Here is a 23,401-nt window from a genome sequence, read left to right as displayed (position 1 = left end):
ATTGCAGGCTGCTTCGGCATTGTACTCTGGATTGTTGTTGATGTTCTGTTGTTGTACGCTCATTTTTACGGTTCGATTTTTTTTTCCCAAAACGAAGAACAAAGGAACGAAAATCTACTTTTTACATGAATATAAAATAACAACTGAAAATCGAAATCTCGAAATGAGCAACGTTTAGGCTAATTCATGATCATGTTATCTTGTAACCATCCGAGATGTCTAACCTACCTCGAGATGTTTGTCCGTACGATGTGGGTTTTGATGAGTCAACCAAATACGAAGTGCGCAATAAAAATGGGGTGATGTCAATATCAAAGTGAGGTTATCTCCGTGTGTATTTCTCTATGCAAATGGAAAATTAAATTGATTTCATTATAAAAACAGAAATAAACTAGAAAATATTTTTTGAATTACATGGAATGTTTTCGTGGAAATGTTCTCTTTTCCAGACATCAAAATGTACACTAAAAATGATATCAACCAATGTCTTACCGATGCTTGCGATGCAGAACTTGAGACAACGGCACTGCCGAATGTAAACTGCGTAACACAAATGTGTCGATGGCGATGACAAGTGATGTTATCTTGGTCGGTGTTTTTCTGATTGAAAATGAAGGATCAAATTATTTTTAATAGGATAAAATCATCGGAATAAACGACTAAAACAATTTTAATATGAAATATTTTCAGAGAAATATGCACATTTCAAAGATCAAAATGTAATCAGTCAATCTCTTACCGAAAAATGTGCAGCGCAGAAATCCGCTCCGCGATTAACACGAATTGAGTCCAGTCAAGTTGAAGTTGTATTGTCAAATATTTTCGCTGCTTTGATTGGCAAACCACAAACAAACCGACGGGGCAAGTGTGAGTGTAGCAATTCAACCACTTGCTACCGTATGATTTTGTATGCGTGCATGTGACGTGAGGCTTAAACTCTTTTTGATGTACAGTCAAAACTGTTTGTACCACACAGATGATCCAGTCAAATGTGCTGTTAATTTTGTATGGTTGTGATGTCAAGTCATACAAAAATCCTGAAGACGCAATTATATCACCGCTTTCGAATGGATTTTTCGTCACTGTGCTAGAAATACTAACCATCGATTTGTATACAAATACAGAGACCGTTGCAGAATTACGAATAAAAATTCACACTGAATGCAGGCATTTGAATAATTCTGAATGAAAGCCTGTATAAATCTGAAAAGCTTGTCAAATGTTCAAAAGTTCAGCATAAAAATGCTTTGAAAGCTCTATGGGCAAGAAATCATTTCAAATGTTTTTCAAATTTCACACTTTTCATTCCGAAACAGTCGAAATGTTCAAACCTGTTTGCCAAAATTGCGAATTGAATGGATTTTCTCCATTTTTAAATCAATTTTCACTATTTTCCTTGAATTATCATCATCTTTTTCAAGTCGGTTTTTTTTTGTTTTTTTTTCTTTGAAAAAAAATCTTTTCCAATATGTCGAAATGAAAAATATGGAAAAGAAAATAACAATAGAGTAGTAAAGTCGAAAGTCGTAAGAGAAATAGAAATGATTAAAAATGAAATGTAAAAAAAACCGCAAATTCCAAAAATTGAAAAAAAAAATTCGAAATTGGTTCACAATCGTCGCAAGTCGTTATAAACGATGACATTGACCACGGCGTAGCGTCTCATGTTTCTTTTTTTGCAAATCAGGTTCAAGTTATCAGGTGATTATCCGAAAATGAACAAGCGTTATTATGCTATCGATGTCAATGACATTCCAATTTCCCTATTACAAACAGCAACAACCGAGTTTATCATCCAAAATCGACGATAACATCGATCAAATCAGTACTCATCCATACGCAATACAGCCTCTTTTGTAAATAAATGTGTTTTTATCGTCTCTATCTATTTTCGAATGACCACATTTAATCATATTTTCACTCAAAAAACGAAGAAGAATCAAATTTGAATATTCGCTGAATAACTTTCTCTGACTAAATCTTTTTTTTTTCTATTTGGGCCCATCTCAATAGCCGCTCATATTCGAGCGATGCACAAATAACGAGTTTTTGTAGGCAGTCGAATAGTTCAGCAGTCATTGGGATGAGTCGCGTGCAACACGCGTTTCGGTCAATAGCACGTGTGTTTGTGAGTGTGTGTTTCGTTTCGCTCTCGTCATTTGTTCACAGAATATATGGACAAAGACAAAGGTGAATGATTCACATCCATTCGAATGGAATGCGATGAAAATACATTTAAATTGTCGCATTTGGATCGCATCACCATTTAAATTGTCACACATAAATCCCATTCTGCGTATCTCGCATTTCGTACGGAATGACTCTCTTTTACGACTCAAATTGTAACGGATTTTTTTGCGAAAGAAAATCGGAAGTAAGAAAAAAAATGCGAAATTTACAAAAAAATTATTGGAAATTCTTCGAAAAATGATCGCAATATTCCGAAAACATGCATAAAGTTACATGGAAATGTGCACAAAATTGCAGAAAAAGATCGATAGATTCGACGATAATCCGAAAAAGATGGACAATTCAGAGGCAATGACGAAAAAATCGACAAAAAAGAAGGAAAAATCATAGAAAATGTCATACAAACAGCAAAAAGTCACCAAAAACTCACGAAAATTATGAAACAATGACGAAGAACGATAATAAATTCCTAAAAATAACAAAAAATCTCCTGAAAACAACAACAAAAAAACCCATTAAAACCACAAAACAATACCAAAATCTCCTGAAAAATTGAAAATCGTAAAAAAGCCTCAAAGAAATTTTAACTAAAAAATTGACTGAATCGGTCTGCTTGAGATCACATCGGACGCGCTATCATTGTACCGGGTAAATAGTCTATTCTGAAAGGAAAAAAAAACCGTATCCTAAAATGACCATCATTAGTTGGCCACAGATGCTGTTGTTCAAGTGTAATTGAGTGTTATTTATCTCGCTGAATAATAAATTCAGGCGAAAAAAAACTGTTATTTTTTCGGTATTCAACGACCTTTTAGCGATATCGATGATTCAGCAATAAATGTTCAAGTTATTCTCGATGCAAATCGGAAGACACAGTCTAAAATGAAGGTTTGCGCGACAAAAAAAATCGGATTGATTAATCGACGTCTAACATTCATGGGTTGCATTAATATCCAGTCGACAATGCATTCGTACAGCCATCGTGTCCTATCAGCGATGTAGCGATTCTCTCTTTTTTGCATTCGATTATTATCTATTTTTGTGGGTGATCTAAAAAAAAACCAAGCGATGAATGGCGATCAACGCGAAAAAAAATCATAATTGAGAAAAGTGAGACGGCAACGGCGGCGATGTCGTCCGTAGAAGTAGTATCAGTCATACGGTAGTCGAGCTGTATAAAAAAAATATGTGTTTGCGTCCACTTCGATTTGATTCTTCGGTGCGATAATCGATAAACAAAGAATGTGCGGATTCGCACTTCATTTCAAACACTTTTTCTTTTCGTTGCTCTTTTTTCTCCCTCTCTCTGTCCCTTGATTTGTTATTATTTCGGTTGTTGTCGTTTGTAAACATTAAGCGCATGCACGAACGGATAGTGTTGCTCGTCGTAGTCGTCGTCGGGTTGTATGGACTTGAATTGAGAGTGAGCGCGAGAGACGATGGTATAAGCGGCGAGAGGCACATGTACGATCGAGCACACACTCAGTCCGTCAGTGAGCCTCCGTCTGAGTTTCAGTGTTTCGGCGGTCGAGAGAGAGAAATATCGCATTGGCGATTTATAACAACTGCTTTTTTTGCACACAGTTCGATTTGTACGTTCAAACACTATTGACGCATGTTTTTTTTTCGGTTGAACACAAAGCGATTTAAAATCATTTTCTCTCTCTCGTACGCGTGCTCTCGCAAAACGGCACATCCGAAAAGAGCAACCGAAAAAAAACTAACATAAAACCACTGTGTTGAACATTGTTGCTGCTTAGTTTTGTCAGTGTAGAAAAACAAAGTGTTCGTTGTGCGTGCTGTGAAAAGAGAATTTCTGTTGATGTTTTGTCTGTTCATGATGTTCCGGCTGCACTTGCAATAGAGACAAAACAAAGTGACTGAATCGAACGAATTGCATTGTAATTTATTTTTTTTCTTTTTGCAAATGCAACAACTGTTTATTTGCTTCGATTGACACAGAGACATTTTTATTTCAATCGCTTGGCTGCAATCAAGTCTGTTATCGGTAATTATTTGATTTACATTTTGTTTGAATTTCTTCGATTCGCTTCTTTTTTTTCTCGCTGATTCATGCCGTCTGATCAGACGATGTGACTCAATCTGCAGCGTGAAAAGTCAAGAAACGAATCAATAAATAAACACACGCGGGAAAAGAGAGGACGACAGAGAGGAAAAAAAACGTACGGTTTCATTTTGACAGATTGCAATTTATGTGTAAACAATAGAGGGAAAAACTGTCACACTTGAACGTGGATTTCAGTGAAAACTTGCACCGACGTTTAAAAGACGAGAAAAAAAACCGTCGATTTAAAACACTGAGTGCCAATAGTATTACTATTGTTGAAAAAAAAAATAGAAAAATAACAACAACAACGGCCGAGAAATCGGTTAGGTAATTTTTGTGCGTGTGTCATTTCAAGAGACCGATTTGGTGCTCTGCCTAACAATTGATTCATGTGTGTGTGTGTGCATTTGATTTTTCGCCACTTTCATGCATAATTTACACAGAATTACACCGAAACAAATCGACAATCACAACATAAAATGCTCTGTTTTTTCGATGCCAACGATGAATATCAATTAGTCAACACATTCTGGTTCGCGCACACCGCACCTGATTAAATTGTTAAGCAATGTGACAGATATTTGGATGAAAAAAACAAGTGTGGATTTGTAACGTAATTTGTCGAGTTTGTTGTAGTTCAATGGAGGAAACTTTAATCAGTGAAGGAAAATTTGACCCTAAAATTCAGTCAAGTTGCTAAAATTGAGCGCGAAAATTCGATAAAATCACGAAAAACGGGCGGCAAAATTCGATTGGGTCGCAAATTTAGCAGCAAGAGCTTGGATTTTGATAGCAAATATAATAAATTGAATGAGAATTACAATCTATGGAGAGTCAATTGACAATTTTCAAAAGCAAATCTCGAGTTAGTGAGTAGGGAATGACAGTTTTTATGGTTCAAATAGTGACTTTAGAGATGTAAATCGAAATTTTCGACATTTCAAAAGCAAAAAATGAAATAGAGCGACAAAAAATTGGCTTCAGAATGTTTGGTGTGATAAAAAGCCAGGTTTTTGTTCAAGAAGATCCAAAACCAATTTTTTGTCGCTCCAAAACCAATTGCCAATTCCAGAGGTTTCAATTCGAATTGAGCACAAAGTCAAGAATGTGTGAATTTTTGTTGTCAAGAAAGAACCACTTCAATAAAATTATTGTTATCGTAGTCTGCCACAACAGCAAATAAAAACCCAACAACAATCACAACACCACTTGTATTAAACAGTATCGAACGAACAAAACGAAATGAATGTACATTGTACAGCGAAAGAAAAGCGGTGCTTAACAGGCGCAACAATTTCATAACAATTTTTGTTGCGGTAATAATGAATTAAAGTAAGTATACAAATTAGATGTTGTTTGTGTTTTTTTTTTCGTTAGTTGCGTTTACGGGCAAATAAACAAATGAGGAAAATGCACAGCGCACCGAATACCGTGTTCCACACTCCCTCGCATACGCAAACGCAGGGCAAGCCCATCACGCGCTTGTTAAATCCAATCATGTGGAAACCATGCCAATTGGCTCTCTCCACATACAGCACAACAACAACAAAAAAACAGAATACATAACAATTGAAACAAATGAATAGATTTTTTTCAATTGAAACTGTTAGTTGTGGAACTGTAGATTTTGCATTGGATATTGTCTGATCATTGAACACTTTTTCTATGTTGGAATGAATTGAGTTGAATGGTTTGGATCTGTTTGCAGTTTGAACCATTTGAATTAACCTTTTGACACCTTTTCACACCTTTTGACACCTTCTTGAACCGTTTATTTGCACCGAGCATCAGGTACGGTCCAGCGGTACCAGGTACGGTCCAAAGGTACCTGAACGACACAATTTTCGGTCATAATTCCCACAAAACAGGCTACACTGCTGTTGTTTGTGCACCTTTGACCGTTCCAAAAGTTCAAATACAAACATACATGGGCACGTACATGAACGTACCGAACGTTCAGATAAGATAAGTGTCGTTCGTTATCGTCATTACAACTTATCGACAATTGCAATGATAGTTCATTTTGAGACGAATTTGTGTAGTGTGACGAAAAAACAGGATGAATTGTTCATCTAATTTGTTTGTTACCAGGCAATGATCAAAAGTTGTATGTGGCACCCGGTGACAGTCCATGTGTCGATATGAACATTGAACGATGCTTACCGTAATTGCACGTAATATGTGCCAATTGAGCACATAACAACCGACGAACATTCAATTTTCTACCAATAAAGATACGCATCCGCGCATATTTTTCGAGCAAAAAAATTCGCTAATTTGCCAATTTGCCTGATAAACAATGTGAACCTATATCAGTTGGATTGCACCACAAGTGTTCATCGTAAATCAAATTGTCGATGGACAATTCTCATAGAACAATGATTGCCACTGGAACGGAGGCAAAAAAACACCATTTGTGACTGTGGGAAGTGGCCAGTTAATTTTGTCTAATTTCAAATTGATTGTTACCAAACTCAAGTCATCATTAACATGCACACGGCACATAGTTTCACGCATTTTCATGATTATTTCAGGTTTCAGTGTTTGATTTTATATCTGAACGCGTGTGGCGGGCACTAAATCACACACATTTTAGGCATTCCAATAGAAAATATTGTGATCGCTGATAAGCGATGGGCATGCGCGCACAATTCATCATATATGCAATCTCGCAGACAGAATTGTAAATTGAAAATGCCGCCGCGTTATTATTCATTGAACAATCATATTCAGGCATGATATGTTAGGCCGTTTGTTTTGTGAAGGCTGCACTCGAAGTCGCATGCTAATGCATTGCTCCATACTTTTTCTTTTGATGTGTGTGTGTTTTTTTTCCTCTCATTTCAATCGCAATCATTGTCGTTCGTCTTGACAATTGTAAACAGCCGCCCGTAAATTTTCGTGCATCGCACTTGAACTTGAAACATACGGTTACACGATTTGGCTGGCTACAAAAATCCGTCTACCCGGTGTGCAAACGCGCGCGTCTCTCTCTCTCTCTCTCTCGCGGTGCTTGTATGTGATCTATGCCTCATTCGTTTCGCTTTTTTTCTCATGTTATTTATGTATGCATTTTGCGCACGACCATGTCTCTCGCTCACTGTATTATTCAATTGGCTTAATTTTTCAGTCAATGAAATTTAATTTTGCGTCATTTTTTCTTCCGTGATCCATTCGTCGCCTGTTATCACCAATCCCCGCCCCAAAAATCTAATTGACCCTATTTTTGTACTTAGATGCAATAATATCGACCGATGATATTAATGACTGAACATTGAAGTGTGTGGAGGAGAAAACAACGGGTTTTGCTCTTTAGAAAACAGATTTAAAATATGATGTTTGCTCTTTGTACAGGGAATTCGACGCCTTTCTAACGACGTCTTAATGAAGTTTGCGTCTTTTTTCTAATTGTTCGTCTTTTTAAACAAAAATGCCCTTTACATTCCCTTTGCAAATGAGTTTAGCGATTCCGAAAACTCATTTTGCTCATTCCAAACGAAATTTACTCGTTTGAAGAAAAAGAAACGGACTTTAGAACAGTCAAAGAGCCGAAGAAGCGAAAAGCCGAAGAGCTAAAGAGACGAAAACCCGAAGTACCAAAGAGTCGTAGACTCGAAAAGTAATGCCCACAATGACCTTTATGTCTCGGGCGATCACCTTTGATATGTGAAAGAGACGCATGCGTCTGATCACCTATTGGAACAAAGTATTTTTGCTCGTGTTTCTTCCCTCCAAGTTGATAAGAGAAGGCAATGACAACGTGAAAAATAAAAACGGATTCACAGAAGATTTGATTACAAAATTAAGTCTATTTTTAATCGCCACTGAACTGAAAATGTTTACCAGCGCCGTTATATTTGCTGTACGTATTTGTGTTTGCCAAACTGTCCAAAATCTTTTATCAATAAGATGCGATGCTCTTTGCATTGGACTTGGTGGCGGCGACGAGAACGACGACAACAGCAGCGACGGTGAATAATTTCAGTTCAGTGGCATTTAAAAATGGACCAAATGCTTTTTTGATTCTACTTTTGCTTTCGTGATTTTTTTTTCGGTTGAAATTTTTTTCCATCATTTTTTTTCTTCTTTTTTTAGTTTTTTAAAATTTGTTTGGATTTTTTCTTTGTTTTTCATTTTTTCCAAAACATTTTTACTGATTTGCCTCATTTTTATTGATTCTTCTTCATTTTACTTCTCCTCACACACTGTTTTGTTTACACAAAGTAATTTAAATGTGCAATTGACGCAAAAAAATCGGCGTAAGTCAAATATTTTGAAGAAAAAAAAACGCCTTAACAACAAATCGGTTGAATGTTCTGAAAAGGAAGTAAATTTAAGCCTATTTTTTGTGCAAAGAAAAAAACGTCATAAGTTTTTGCCTGAGCCGTTCGACACCGCTAATTCCAACAACGGGAGGTTAATTATCGGTTGGTCACAAGTCACCTCGAAAAATTGGGAAGTAACAATAATTATCAATTATCATTCTCGCATCGCGAGCAACGCCAGCAAAAACACCGACAAAAATTCGTAACGTGCAAATTGAGACACTCAAAAAACTTGTCTATCTTGAGTGTTTTGACGTTGATAACGACGATTTAAATCGTGACAATACAATAAAATTCTCTATACGACATCAAAAGTGAGGTCTAAAAATACAAAGACCGAACAAAAGAAGCGGATAAAAAAGAGCATACACACGCGCGCGCGTTGCGGTATAAAATGACATAGATTGTGGCAAATGAAAGAAAGTAACGAAAGCGAGAGAGAAAGAGGGAGAGAGAAGAAAAAAAAAACAAAATCAGTGCAAAACGTTGTGCGGTTTGTGTGATTAACTCAGATAACTCTGCTTATTTGACATAATTCAAAGAAGAAATATATCATTCAATGGATAAGATAAAAGAAATTTAAAAAAAAAATACGGCGACTCAAATACATGCTTACAATTTTGAAGTTACAGCTCAGTCTCAGCGAGCTATTGCTCAATTTTCAATGTTTTTGATTGAGTGTGCATTCGTAATTCGGTTAGTGCCGGGATTAATAAACTTTAGCCCACACTTGTGCATTTAATACGCTCGCTCGTTGTATTTTCTTTTTCGGCCAGGTCGTGAGATTTGTAAATACAATTGACATTGACATTGGTGAAACATAAACGAAACAACGAAATAAAAAACAGTAGTTCGATTTAGTAATTTAGGTTTTAACTAATTGATGTTGTGTGCATTGAAATTATGCGGTATAGCGCGATTGCGTGCGCCAGTGTGATCGAATCAAAGTATTCGAAATCGAAATTGATTACACGCTTCAATGGCATCGACGTTTTACGTGCCAGAAATTCTAAATCGCATTCCGATGGTGTAAACAAAAATCACGATCGAGAGCGCGCGCGCGCAAGCACCCGCACTCACCCGCACTCACCAGCACCCCCACTCAATCACCAGCATCGGACCGCCAATTTTTTTTTAGTGTTTTCGAGGCAATTTCTGTGACTGATGACGAATTCAATAGACGAACATTTTATGTGCACCATATGACACACACTAGCCGTCATTGTCGGCCCGACCGAATCATAATTATAATGATTATAATCATCGTCGTCGTCGTTATTATTATTGTCAAATTCTTGGCACACATTTTCAGCATGTGTTCGGCTTTTCTCTCGCTCTATCTTGCTCTCTTTCCCACTATCTCTCTCTCTATTCATCAAACGAACGTAGAATGGACACGGCGAATCACGTTCGTAATTTTCGATTGAACCGAGAATTTTTTCAGCGCTATTACGTTGTATCGAAAAAACGAATTTGAATCAAAAATAAATTAATCCATTTAAAAATTGGTCGGTAGAGGAAAGAATAACAAAAAAAAATTGAATAATCGAGAATGTACTTTAGTTTAAATATTTCAAAATTCGTCATCAACCCATAATATAAACACAATCAAAACAAATATCCGATCGCTTGAAATCATTGTTTTGAACAGTTGGAAATTTTGTTTTGATCCTCATTTTAAACAGGCTGTGACGTGAATTCTAATGCAAACACAGAGTATGGAATTCTCATTATTGGTGCCATTTAAGTGTTTTCTATTTGTTTCTTTTTTTTTCATTTTTTTTACTCTCTGCCTCGAGAACTTTCATCGTCATTGATTTTGGCTTATTCTTTAGTTGAATCCATAATTTTAGTTTTGCTTGTAAGTAGAGAAGCCGAGTGTTTATTTCAAAGAAATTTTTTTCCGACTGGACCTTTAGTTTGGCTTAAAACAATTTTTTTGGCTAAACATTTTGTTTGGCTGTCATTTTTTAATTTGTGTTTTTCTCAAACGTTTCCCAAAATCAGTATCGAAAAAATCGGTTGAAAAATCTTCTAAAATAAAATCGCTTCAATTTTTCCGAAAAAAAATCCTCATCGAAATTTCTCCTTATTGATTTCCATCTTCATATGTACATATATCAGAACAAATGAGGTTCTTCAGTTTGTAAATATTTTCTTATTTGTATTGAAACCAAATCGCGATTTCTATTCATATTACATAATCATTCAAAACGTTTTTGTTTCTCTTGTGTCGTATAAACTCCAACGAAAAAAAAGAAGATTGTTTCTCGCTCCACGTTCAAGTGTCTGCAAGCACCGCTGCAAATACATATATATTATCGAAAGCAAAATCAACACAGACCCGTGCAATTCTAGGTCACTGTGCCAGGCCGCATAATAAATCTATCTCTCGTTCTCTCGTAGAATGCGGCAAAATAATTGAATCAGTTTATTTTATCGTATTTAACGGCGAAACCAAAACGTAGATCAAATCAGTGTGTTGTGGCCTGTATTCACGGGAGCAATCGTTTATAAGCTCAATAAAGAAATCGCAAAAAAGGTGTTTCGCTCGAATAAATTAAACAAAATTACACGTGTTCGTGTTCGTGGAAAATATGTTGTTATAAAATTCGATGCGCAGTTTCATTATGTCCACACGAGAATCGATTCAGCTTTTCCGGATTCTCTGCCAAAGAGTCTCTTTCTCGCACATTTCGTCTATATTCCATTAAGAATCTTAATTTAACACTCTTTTTTGCATATCAATTACGCTTTAGATATAGCATATCAATTTAGTTTCTGCTTTTACTTCACGCAAACCGTATCTCATGCTACTACTGACTTACTGCTACCGCTTCTGTGGTTGCTTCTGCTTCTGCTGCATTGTTGTTGTTGCTAATTTGTTTTTGTTCGTTCGCCATTTATAATGATTTTTATGTGTGTCTGGGTCATATTTTTACATGTTTTTATCATATTTTTCTCGCTATAAATTCTGAATCAAACAAATAAGTGGCGAATGCGATTTTAAATTGGCTACAAAACACACCATTGCAATAAAAAAATAAATCGAAGCCACAAATATTATCGATATTTTGTAGGTAATTGGGTGTGGAGCTGCATGTTTTTCATTTGTTCTACTGTAGTTTTTTTACACTCGTCGGCTTTTTTCGTTCTTTCTACAGCTCTATGGTGCTCAATGGCTTTTTTCATCATTATAAGTCTTTTTTCCATTTCTCTCCCCGTCTTTTTCCTTTTTTCTCCCTATCTCTTCTACTCTTTTTCACTCTCCCTCTCCCTTTTCTCTCTTCTCTCTTCCTTCTCCTCCTCTATTTCTACCGTTCTTCCTCTCTGCTTCCTCTTGTCGTTCAAAATTAAGCAATTACACCGAAAATGTGTGTGATTGTAACAAGTGACAGCAGAAAACCCGTCCAAATATTTGTTAAATGTTTGAGATCATTGAAACAACCACACAAGCAATTCTTTTATCTCTTTTCCTTCAAAATTGGCTTTAATTTGCTTTTTTTGGCTCATCAGAAACCGTCGTGTGTAATCATCAATATTGGACTCGACTTCATTAAATTCCACTTGACTCATTTTCATAAATATGCCTAATAAAATCGTTTATGAGCTTTGTGAATTCGTTTTGTCGACAAAGAAAACGACACTCCCACTCACACACACAAAAATATTTGCATGAATGATCGCATTTAAGGTGATAAAATGACAGCGATAAGATACAATCATGATTTGATGTGTGTAGCACGCAAACGATACGTAAAACCATCATTTACGTGCAAATCATTATAATCATCATCTTCTCTGGCTGTGATTTGAAAAGCACTTAAAAAAACGAACAATCACAGATAATGCGTTTCTTGAATTCATCACGTTTTGTTTGATTTCCGATTTTATCAGAGCGAAAAATAAACGCACAACGAATAAATGCCAAAAGCAGCGCAGAAAATTGAAATTTTAATTGAATCATATGCCTAACTCAAAACTTATATTCACTTCAAAATAAAATAAAAAACACACCGTAATTTAGTCATTTGCATTTTAGCGAGCACATTCGCGGGCAGCGCAATCGATTTTATTGCTTGATATCGACACGTTGAATTGTGAAAATGGTAATTGGATTTCGAGCGGAGCCGTGTAATTTTTCATTCAAATTTCTTTTTTTTTCGAGCCTTTTGAAATTCCATTTGTACTGATTCCGATTTTGATTAGACTGAGAAGAAAATTATACGAAACTACTTTGAGGGTAGCCATAATGGAATCGTTGAGAAATTTCGTTTGAGGAATTCGACAGATATTCCAAGGTTGCAGTGATTAGGCGATAGTATGATACAGCGAAGTTATACGAATTGAGTTGTACACAACACACTCACCAGTCAGAATGCCATACTGTGGTTGCACTGGCTGAAATATTGACATTCTTTTGTTATTTCGAGGGTGGATCGATTGAACAGCTTTATTGACGACAAAGACAGCTAGTATGTGATCCTTAGCTTATGCATGGACAAACAATGTTCGTCGAACATTCTTTGTTCTGAAGCCTGTCGGATCGAAAGTTGTTTCTCCAGGGATTCCCTCGGTTGTAAATCGAGATCAATCTTATATATTTGGGAAGAGTATACAATTGGTGTTTGGCGATTAGCATTCCAAAAAAATGAGATTTGCATTGAGACAACCCAGGAAAGACTAAAAAAAAACTCTTCAGAAAAAATGTTCTTCTGGACATAAGTTAACGTTCCCACACTGCTGTTATGTCTACAATTCCGTTCAATCGACCTACTCTAGTTTTTGAACACTGTGAAGTCCAATCTATCGCAATTTTTTTTCCGCTCTGATCAATTCCTAAACTCGTGATGAAAATCAATTTTCTTTCTCGTAAAATGGATTGAAACAACATTTTTTAAACCATTTTCTCAAATAATCTTATATTCTACGATCAAAAATTCAAATGGATATTCAAATTGCTCCAACTGATTCACTCAACTTTAGTTTTATTTCACTGCATTTTGTAACGTTGTTCAATGTACGTTGTTTCAATTTAAAAAAAAACTACATAAATTTTAATGGAAGAACCGATAAGCAATTCGATCGCTGCCAATAAAACAGCCAAACATGATTTATTGCACTTGAAGTATCGATAATTTGGTCAAAGTGTCACTGCTGAGTCAGATCGCTGATTGATTGGGTCATATTGAACCAAATACATGGTGTGTATTACACGTGCGAGGTACGTTTTTTTTCAAAGGTCATTCTCATATGCCCGATGTACTTTTGATCGAAATTTTTTTTTTACATTGTAGGGAAATGATCGTAAATTTACTATCAATTTGTTCAAATTTATTGAGCTGTCATCGTAAATTAGTCATATTCATATGTGTTTTTCTACGTTATTATAATGGATTGATCCTTAATTTATTTTTCATCTGTTGCCTCTTGTTTTCTCTGTCAATGTGAATTTATTTTCATTACATTTTATGATCCTTCGTCATCTGACGACAGTTTCCCTAGAGGAGTCTGTCCGAATTCTCAAAAAAAACATCCTGATCTTTTGGTTTTTATTTATTTATGGATTTTTTTCTAGTGTCCATAAATCAAATCAATTTCTCCAAGTTCCAACCTTCCAAATCTTTATTTGCAACTAAATATTTATCCATTTCTTACCGATCATTTGTTTTTTCCTGCAAAATTTACGATTTCTCAACTTGAAAATCTCAAACACATGGTAGAAAATGATTTAATGTTGGTCAATTCGATTTAAATTGATTCAAAAAAATTACTTAATGCATTTAGCAGATGCAATTATTGAACTGAATTGTAAACAAACAAAATTCAATAATTCCATTGGTTACTTGATTCGAACGGAATTGTGCAACTGATTTGTGTGTATCAATTCGATTGAAATTCAATTGATTCGTGTAAAATGTCGTGGAATGTCGAAGCTATTAGCAATTTCAATTGATGAAATTTTCATCAATTGGTCATTGTTTAAACCACCTGCAATATGCCAAATGTATTAACGACAATTCCAATAGAAAATTTCAACAAATCAAATCCGAGTGTCTTTTATACATACACCGTTCAATATTCGAATCGAGTGGTTTTCCAACTTGGAAGAGTGACGCATTTTGAAGGGAAAACGTTCTTCGGCTTGAAAATTAAGACGTATATGCAGTGATTGCGATATCGCTCTCAGTATCTCATAGGATAACTGAACGAGATAATTCAGCTGGCTGAGATGATGCAGCGACGCATCGCCCGAGTCCATGGCCCGAGTCTTTGTGATACACACACACTATTCGATGCCGCGCATCACTAAATGGGACTGAGTGTATACGGATGCCGCTGAGCGCATTGTGTGTATATATATCGCACAGACTCGAGCGATGTGTAGCTGCGTCATCTAAGCCAGCTGAATTATCTCGTTCAGTTATCCTATGAGATACTGAGAGCAATATCGCAATCACTGCGTATATGTCTCATCTGTGCTATAACATAGCTAGAATATCAAAATTTCAACGGTCAGAAGTCTTGTTTTGAAGAAAAACGCATGCCTGAGAAAATATCCAGAAAAAGAGTGGAAAATAGTTACATTTTACCTTCTATGAAGGCTTTGATTCGAATGAGATACAAGTCCAAATACTTTCTTTTTTTTTTCAATGAAAACACAAAAAAAAACCTATCAAATCATATCTAACCAATTTTTTTCCTTCAATTTCAGTATCACTTCCAACAGCCCGTACAATTGACGAGAAGGCAAACAAAAAAAAAACTTCGATTAAAAACCCAAAGGTTTCTGTGATAGAGACGCTGTGAGCAATTAAGCGCGAAACGAAGAAAAAAAAAGAAGCTCAACAACAACAACCCAATCACAATGGCAATGAAAGAGCTACTATATCGAATGCAACCGATGCAAATCTACATCGTGCTTGCGCTGTCAATTGTCTATTTTCTTATGCAATTATTTCTGAGTCACATAACTCATTCGCTCACACTGCTGGTCGCTTCGTATCATATGTTGTGCAACATAGTTGCGCTCAGCGGATGCATAGTAACAATAAAGGTATGGTTTTTGTTGCCTGGTGCACTTTTTTTTCCCTGCTCTCTCACACTCTCTTTAGTTCAGTAGAGGTAAAAAATAAAGTTTAATGTGAAAATGGTCAAAAGTTTAGTATGGCAGCGGTTGAATGTGTTTAATACAATGCCGCTGATCATTGAACATGGTCAATAGACTGGTCAAAACTGAACGAAAGACACAGAGATAGTGTGTGCAATGTGCATATTAACCGATATTTTGATCACTTCCGCTATTAACCAATACCGTTTTTTTTCTTTGATTTTAGCAACGACACGAGCCTTCGTTACGTAACACATTCGGCTGGATGCGCGTTGAAATCCTCACAATGCTGATAGCTGGCATATTTTTGGGTGCATTTTGTTTTTCATTAGTGGTAGAAGCGGTACAAACGCTCATCCACATTGATCATCAGGATGCGATGCATCGACCGGTGGCCATACTTCGACTTGGCGTCGGCGGTCTCATACTGAATCTATTTTGCTACTTGTTGATCGGCGGCTATACGTATCATCAGGGCAGTTTTATGCATATTACATCAACGGGCGATGTGGTGCTCGATCAAATGGGCAACGATGAGGGTGGACTGCACCGCAGTGAACAATACTCGTCGAAAACAAAACACAGTGGTAACGGCCAAAGTAACGGTGTCATACAATGTACCGGATCATCCATTCAAATTGATGTGCCATCATCAGCTTCCGTTCAGTCGATCCCAACCACTCAATTCACATTGCATAGACATTCGTTCCGTGAACTCATGCGTGATATCAGCAGTACGTAACGGTTTTAACTTTTTGTATTTTTATTTGCCGATTAGCCAGTTTCGCTCGTTTTCGACGACAACCACATTCAATGATCGCACTTTTTTTCTTTCGCTTTAACCAAAATCAAACATTTTCGATCGTTGTGTACGTAACCATTTTGCATGCAATCAGACGAGCTCAATTGACAATGATTACAAAATTCAATAGAAACACACACACACACACACACACCGTGCAAAAGACGTAGACAATTGTAACTATTTTTGACTTGTTTTTTTCCAAACAGGCACATTGTTCGTGATAATTTGTTCAATTATCGTGTATTTTGCGGACAATGAAAGCGTTACCAAGTATGTTGATCCATCTATCTCAATTGTCTCGGGCATCACGTTACTGATGCTTAGCTACCCATACAGTAAGTACATTCAGAGTTTTTTTTGTCGTTGTCACAGTCGGTGCGGCATTGGTTGATTCGAAGCGGTGTCTGTCCATCGGCGTGGATTGGTCAAATGAATTGATATCGATAGACGGTAATGATGAGAGTGAAAGAAAGAGAGAGAAAGAGCGAGAAAGAGAGATAGAGACCGAGATAGTGATAGAGAGAGAGAGAGAGAGAAAAGGGAAGCATAAAAAAGAAAGGGTATCCGGATAAAACACAGAAAATAAAAACGCAGAAACGACAAAACGCAGAAAAAAAAACGCAGAAAAAAAACACAGAAAGACAAAACGCAGAAAAAAAAACACAGAAAGACAAAACGCAGAAAAAAACGCAGAAAAGACAAAACACAGAAAAATGAAAAATTTGATTTTTGACTAAAATATTGGGTAAATGAGGGTTCTTTTGGGTTATTTTTCCGAAATAATGGCATTTTATCTTGGTCAAAACCTCGAATAGTGTATTTTTCTGGTACCTCACATACATTACATTTACACTAGCATTTAGGACAACAACAAAGAGAGAGAAAGAAAATAAAAGGACAAAAACCATTATTCATAAGACAGTGCAACATTTTTTCGGTCATCGATGCGGGCATAAGTTTTGAGTATCACTGCTGAAAGTACTTACCAAAACTAGAAATTCTGCATCATTCGTTTTGCCAACTTGGCTACCTTTTTCATTTTATGGAATTATGTATTTTTGGCTCAAACTGGATTTTGAGCACTTTTTCGACATTTTCACAAGGTTATATCTCGGTGAACCGTAAGGAATATTGTTTTTGTGTCTTGAGCAAAGTTGTAGGTATTGAATGGGAGGAAAAAAATGCTTACCCAAAAAACGCCATCTTACCCAAAATCGCAAAAGTGCCCATTTTTTACCATTTTTCAACCATAACTCGCAGCGTATCCTATTTTTACACCCTTATTTTTCAGCTAAGAACATCAGCTTTAAAATGCCATACCGCTTAAACTGAAATATATCATCTGTCATGGTCTAATCTGCCTCAATGTACACCACAACCCCAAAAAATGGTCCCAAAAGTCAAATTTTTCACTCATATACATTGAAAAACATCTTTAAAAATTACTCAATATTGGTACAGATAATATAAGCTTGAATGTACTGTTTTTTTTATATTTGAGAGGAAATAAATTCATTTTCATGGAAAAAATTTGGTTTTTGGACCAATTTTTGGTGGTTTGGTGAACATTGAGTCATGACAGATATAAATATATATCATGACAGATGATATATTTCAGTTCAAGCGGTATGGCATTTTAAAGCTGATGTTCTTAGCTGAAAAATAAGGCTAATGCCACATGCCTGTGACGTCTGGTTGGGCACTTATGGCTGCTCAAGTGATAATTAGTGCCAAAATAATGCAAAAAGTCGACATGTCATCACTTGGGGAGCCATAACTTTGCAACTGGACATCATAGGTGGATCGTATTGGCCTTATTGTTTAGCTGTGAACATAAGCTTTAATATAGCATACATTAAAAACTGAAATATGGCTGTTGTCATGACTTCATTTGGCCAAATGTCCACCAAACGCTCAAAAATCGGTTCAAAACTCGAAATTTCCCTTCAAATGAGTGATTTTTCCCACTAAACTAGCTTGAAAACGAGTTTACGTTATCCGCAGAGACACTTTAGCGAAAATAAAAGCGTAAAATATGGAAAGATATACAGATATTTGCATGTAAAAGGCCAAAATTCACAACAAAATGACCATTTTTGGTACCAAAGAGTGATTTTGAGCCAAAAAGGTAGATAGAACATGATTTTTCTGGGTTAGTATGTTGAGCAAAGTTGTCCAATTATACGTTGGCTACAAAATTGCTGAATACAAAGGCCATAAAAATAGGATACGCTGCGAGTTATGGTTGAAAAATGGTAAAAAATGGGCATTTTTGCGATTTTGAGGCCCTAGATGCATTTTTTTGGGTAAGTTCGTTCTGCATTTTTTTTCTCCTATTCAATACCTACAACTTTGCTCAGACACAAGAACAATATTCCCTACGGTTCACCGAGATATAGCCTTGTGAAAATGTCGAAAAAGTGCTCAAAGTCCAGTTTGAGCCAAAAATACATAATTCCATAAAATGAAAAAGGTAGCCAAGTTGGCAAAACGAATGATGCAGAATTTCTAGTTTTGGTAAGTACTTTCAGCAGTGATACTCAAAACTTATGCCCGCATCGATGACCGAAAAAATGTTGCACTGTCTTATGAATAATGGTTTTTGTCCTTTTATTTTCTTTCTCTCTCTTTGTTGTTGTCCTAAATGCTAGTGTAAATGTAATGTATGTGAGGTACCAGAAAAATACACTATTCGAGGTTTTGGCCAAGATAAAATGCCATTATTTTGGAAAAATAACCCAAAAGAACCCTCATTTACCCAATATTTTAGTCAAAAATCAAATTTTTCATTTTTCTGTGTTTTGTCTTTTCTGCGTTTTTTTCTGCGTTTTGTCTTTCTGTGTTTTGTCTTTCTGCGTTTTTTTTTCTGCGTTTTGTCGTTTCGGCGTTTTTATTTTCTGCGTTTTATACGAGAATCAAAAGAAAGAGAGGAAGGTATAGCGAAAAATTTAACACAATTAAGCAGAAATCAGTCAATGGAATCGAACTTTTATCTCTCGTTGTTGTTCTCTTAGTGACTTTGTGCCCATCGATGTAACGAACGTTCCGAGAATTGTTAATTTGGCCGAAACGTTTTGTTCACCGTGTCAACACATGATTTACATTCAACATTCAATTTATGTTGATTACCGGTGTGTCCATCATCGAAGTCGATTCATTTGACAGCAATCAATAACGATATCACCGCCACATACACCGATTGTGTTGAACAAATATTTTTTGCCAATGAACCCAATTCTATTGCCACCAACTAAGGAATCGCATCGAATTTTAAATCCAACTAAAGAAAATCGAAATTTTAACCTATTTTCTTTGCCTACCTTTTCCAGTGAAGGAATCGTGTTTAATATTGCTGCAAACAATTCCGGACTCCATTGACATTGAAGTGTTCAAAGCCGATCTATTGAAACGTTTCGATGACATCGTCAACGTTCATGATCTACACATTTGGCAACTTACATTCAGCAAATATGTGTCCACCGTGCACATTTTATTTCATAATCCACACGTAAGCATCAACTGAAATGGAATGACATTATTCGGACATTTTGGTGGAATGGCCGAAATCAGGGTCTCTTGAATTACATTGCATTGAATGGGTTAAAGACTTTTCTTTGCTTCGTCCATTTTCGGATCGATTGTTTTGGATCGAAAGCAAAAAAGGAAAAAAACAAAACAAAAGAGATAAAATTGCTGCTGATTTTCAATCGAGACAAAACGTTCAGCTTTCATTGCTTTTTTTGGATTTTCTTGAAAATTTTCCAAAATAAACAAAGTTCGCGGAAATTTTCAAAATGAAATTTCAATGAAAATTAACCAAAACGTCTTCAAATGTCTTCTTCCATTTCCCAGTTTCATCAAATCAAATGCAAAAGTTCGAAACTCAAACAATCAAGCTAATTTTTCGCAATTTTCTCTGCTTTTTCAGGTTTATGTGAAAATCAAAGATGATGTGGAGAGTTTCTTCCATGCCCAGGGCATAACAATAGTGACGATCCAGCCAGAGTTCAGCACAAAATCGGCGGACAATGAGAAGGACAGTGGATCGTTGAAGCAATGTTTGATTGGTTGTCAGAGTATTGAATGTGCGCCAAAGACGTGTTGTTCAACGAATGATCTCGATGCAATCCTAGTGGGTGATGAAAAGAAGAAGAAGAAAAAGTCGAAAAAGTCGAAATATGATCGAAAATCTAGTTCGATGGTTAGCCTGAATGTGAACTCGTTGGCAAAATTGCGAAAACTGACTGGATCCACGCAGGAAATAATCAAAAAGAGTGTCAGTGAATCGCATGTGACCCAAATTTGCGATGACAGTATGGATTCACAGAATACATCAACAAATCCATCGACCGCACCATCGATGGCCAATAATTTAAATGCAATTGACGAACTCAAAGAGAAGGAATTTCATGAGCAATGCGATGAGCGCAGCGAACAACGGCTACCACCAACTGAACCACAATCACAACCACCAAAGATCGAATCAAATGCCGAACACGAAGATTCAAGTCTACTCTCACGTAAAACGGCAACGGAGGCGACACCATCAACAACTCAAGACCAGTCATAAAATTAAAAACATCACATTTTCACTCTCGTCCAGTATTTCTTTCTTTTTTGTCCGTCTTTTGTCCAAGTGCCACATGTATCAATTTCATTGATACGTGCCCCGATTTCACTCTATTTCTTCTTCTTTTCTTTCTATTCGGTTTAAACACCACATTCATATGAAAATACTAAGACTGACCCTGATTCTCTTTGATTGAACATAGAAAAAAAAACACCGTCACATCAATTGAGAACCAATGAAATAGTTGAACTGTTATTATTCTACACAAGGTTTTTGTTTTTTGCTTATGAAAAGTAGTCATTTGGATGTGAATTAAGAAATGAGGTTGTGTGTTTAGGCTTATGAAAATAGATTATATGAACCAACAAGAAAGTAGACATTTTGTAGTTGAATCGAAGCGAAGCAGCAGAAGAATAAAAAAGAACAACACAAGAATTCTCTTTGATGCACACTATGTGTGAAAAGTGAATAAGCCATATCAATATGCCAAAATTTTGTATTATTTGTTAAGTGACGATGCGAATGAGATGAAAAAAAAGATTCTATAGTGTGTATAGTGTTTTTTTTTCTTTGCTAGTTAAGGAAAATTCGTTTTATAAATTTATATGAAACATTTATCTTCTCTTTAGTTTTTTTTTTGTGAATAAACGACGACCAATGTGTACTTTTACACTGAACCAAACAAAAATACAATAAATTCGAATATGTAAGACAAGAATAGAGTTTTTTTTAAATTGTATATATAAGAATTTTTTTTACAGGAATTTCTCGCTCTTTTCTCATGAGACTTTAATTCTTTGACGACTCTTTTGGCAATTACGATCGCTGCGGCAGACATTGTACTCTAAAGTTAAACTGCAACATACTTGGTATAAATGGGTGACCACTGACCATTTAGGAACGTCGTATAGATTAGTGTTCCAATGTATGGTGCAAGCCGATTACCAATTTTATCACTCTATCAAGCATAAGAAGACCGGTACCAGTGATTGAATTTCAATCATCAAAATGTGAAAATTTTAGGACTACCAGGTAAGGAAAATATGTTATTCGATTGAAAATTCTGGCGTTAAAATTTGGGGTATCAAGCATCACCCGTTTCTTGAAAAATGAATTGTTGGCCTATGTTTGCTTTGAAGAACAATTTCTTCATCGATATTTTACCACTCAGAGTGAAGTAAATTAAACCACACGAATGTTCAAATAGTCAATTTACAAACAATTTAACAAAATTGAACTTCTCTACTTCGTTTAATTTTCGGAGATTAGAAGAAATTAATTTGAGTGAAAACCACTTGCCGCGATTGAATGGTCTTGCTAAAGATTCATATCCAAGACTCGCAAAATTGAATATCACGAATAATGATTTGAATTGCACTTACATATGCATTTCAGAAAAGATTGGAAAGGACAAGACATAATCGGAGATGCGTGCGGTCATTTTGAAAACCTACCGTTCACTACTCTTTCTTAAGCAGAAAATGATAAATAAGCTCAAGCCGAATCCACAATTGCTCCAGAGACATCCGTGTCAAGTTCTTCTTCTGTTGTTTCGTATGCCGTTTCGATCGGTGCATCTGCTTTAATCATCAATATTGTAGCCGTTGTTGTCTTCCTTCGTCGGAAATCGTCTTCGCAAAATAGCGAACAAATGGACGTTTCCAATCGGCGAAATATCAATGGCGATGAGCCACAATCAGAGCCAGAGTCAAATCCGGAAGATCATATTTACGAGGAAATCGAAGAAATTGATCAATCGAAATCGTGGAACTCAACCTTAAAACGTAATTTACATTTTTTGCATCACTTCTGTTTTACGTACTTACAATTTTTACACTTTATCTTTTCAGAGTTGCGAAAATTCGGGCCTTTCAAGCTTGTTAGATGGGCTGCTCATCTTTCCAAATTATCAAATCAACACAACTTTATTTTAATATAATGACATTTTGTATTCACCAATGACATTCGCCATAGTGAGCTATAACGAGTGCGCGCTGCGCGTCCGTGATAGTTCGAACAGTAAAATTATGGCACATTGCACTCAGCCCCCAGGTGATGTTCTTTTTTCTATCAAATCAATATTCATAGAGGCGGTTTAACAAATCGAAGCTCGTGGACATCATTTGCTCGTTTTTGTTGTAAGCAGTCCTTGTTCGACATTATATCCCCAAAAACGCACCGAAATATTGTATTTGTCTGAGTTTAATTCATAAATGGGATCGAAATAGCTCAGCAATGACCTTAAGTCTCCATTTAAAAAACCATTAAGGGAGCATTTTGTGTTTTTGTTTTGATTTTGATCACTTTTCATTGCTTAGTTTTTCTTCGTTTT

General features: G+C 36.0%; 1 protein-coding gene across 15 annotated transcripts; it reads left to right on the top strand.

The window, feature by feature from the left end:
- Positions 1 to 3,594: 3,594 nt before the first annotated feature.
- On the top strand, positions 3,595 to 21,784 carry LOC129574400 (proton-coupled zinc antiporter SLC30A1). Of its 15 annotated transcripts, XM_055456398.1 has the most exons (8): positions 4,438 to 4,585; positions 4,895 to 5,176; positions 5,422 to 5,590; positions 15,299 to 15,640; positions 15,921 to 16,428; positions 16,706 to 16,834; positions 19,829 to 20,007; positions 20,428 to 21,784. In XM_055456398.1, exons 4-8 carry the CDS (start codon positions 15,452 to 15,454, stop codon positions 21,067 to 21,069), a joined length of 1,647 nt encoding a protein of 548 aa, XP_055312373.1. In that variant the 5' UTR covers positions 4,438 to 4,585; positions 4,895 to 5,176; positions 5,422 to 5,590; positions 15,299 to 15,451; the 3' UTR covers positions 21,070 to 21,784. The 15 variants fall into 15 exon arrangements, with proteins under 15 accessions (XP_055312379.1, XP_055312370.1, XP_055312371.1 ...); XM_055456395.1 differs by lacking the exons at positions 4,438 to 4,585; positions 4,895 to 5,176 and adding an exon at positions 3,648 to 4,198; XM_055456396.1 differs by lacking the exon at positions 4,895 to 5,176 and having other exon boundaries at positions 3,648 to 4,585; positions 5,331 to 5,590.
- The last annotated feature ends 1,617 nt before the right edge of the window (positions 21,785 to 23,401 follow it).

Source organism: Sitodiplosis mosellana, unplaced genomic scaffold, assembly GCF_009176505.1.
Source record: "Sitodiplosis mosellana isolate CC-2019 unplaced genomic scaffold, AAFC_SMos_1.0 Smas_scaffold_6162, whole genome shotgun sequence".
NCBI classification, from domain to species: domain Eukaryota; kingdom Metazoa; phylum Arthropoda; class Insecta; order Diptera; family Cecidomyiidae; genus Sitodiplosis; species Sitodiplosis mosellana.
This window is presented reverse-complemented; position numbering and strand designations above follow the sequence as displayed.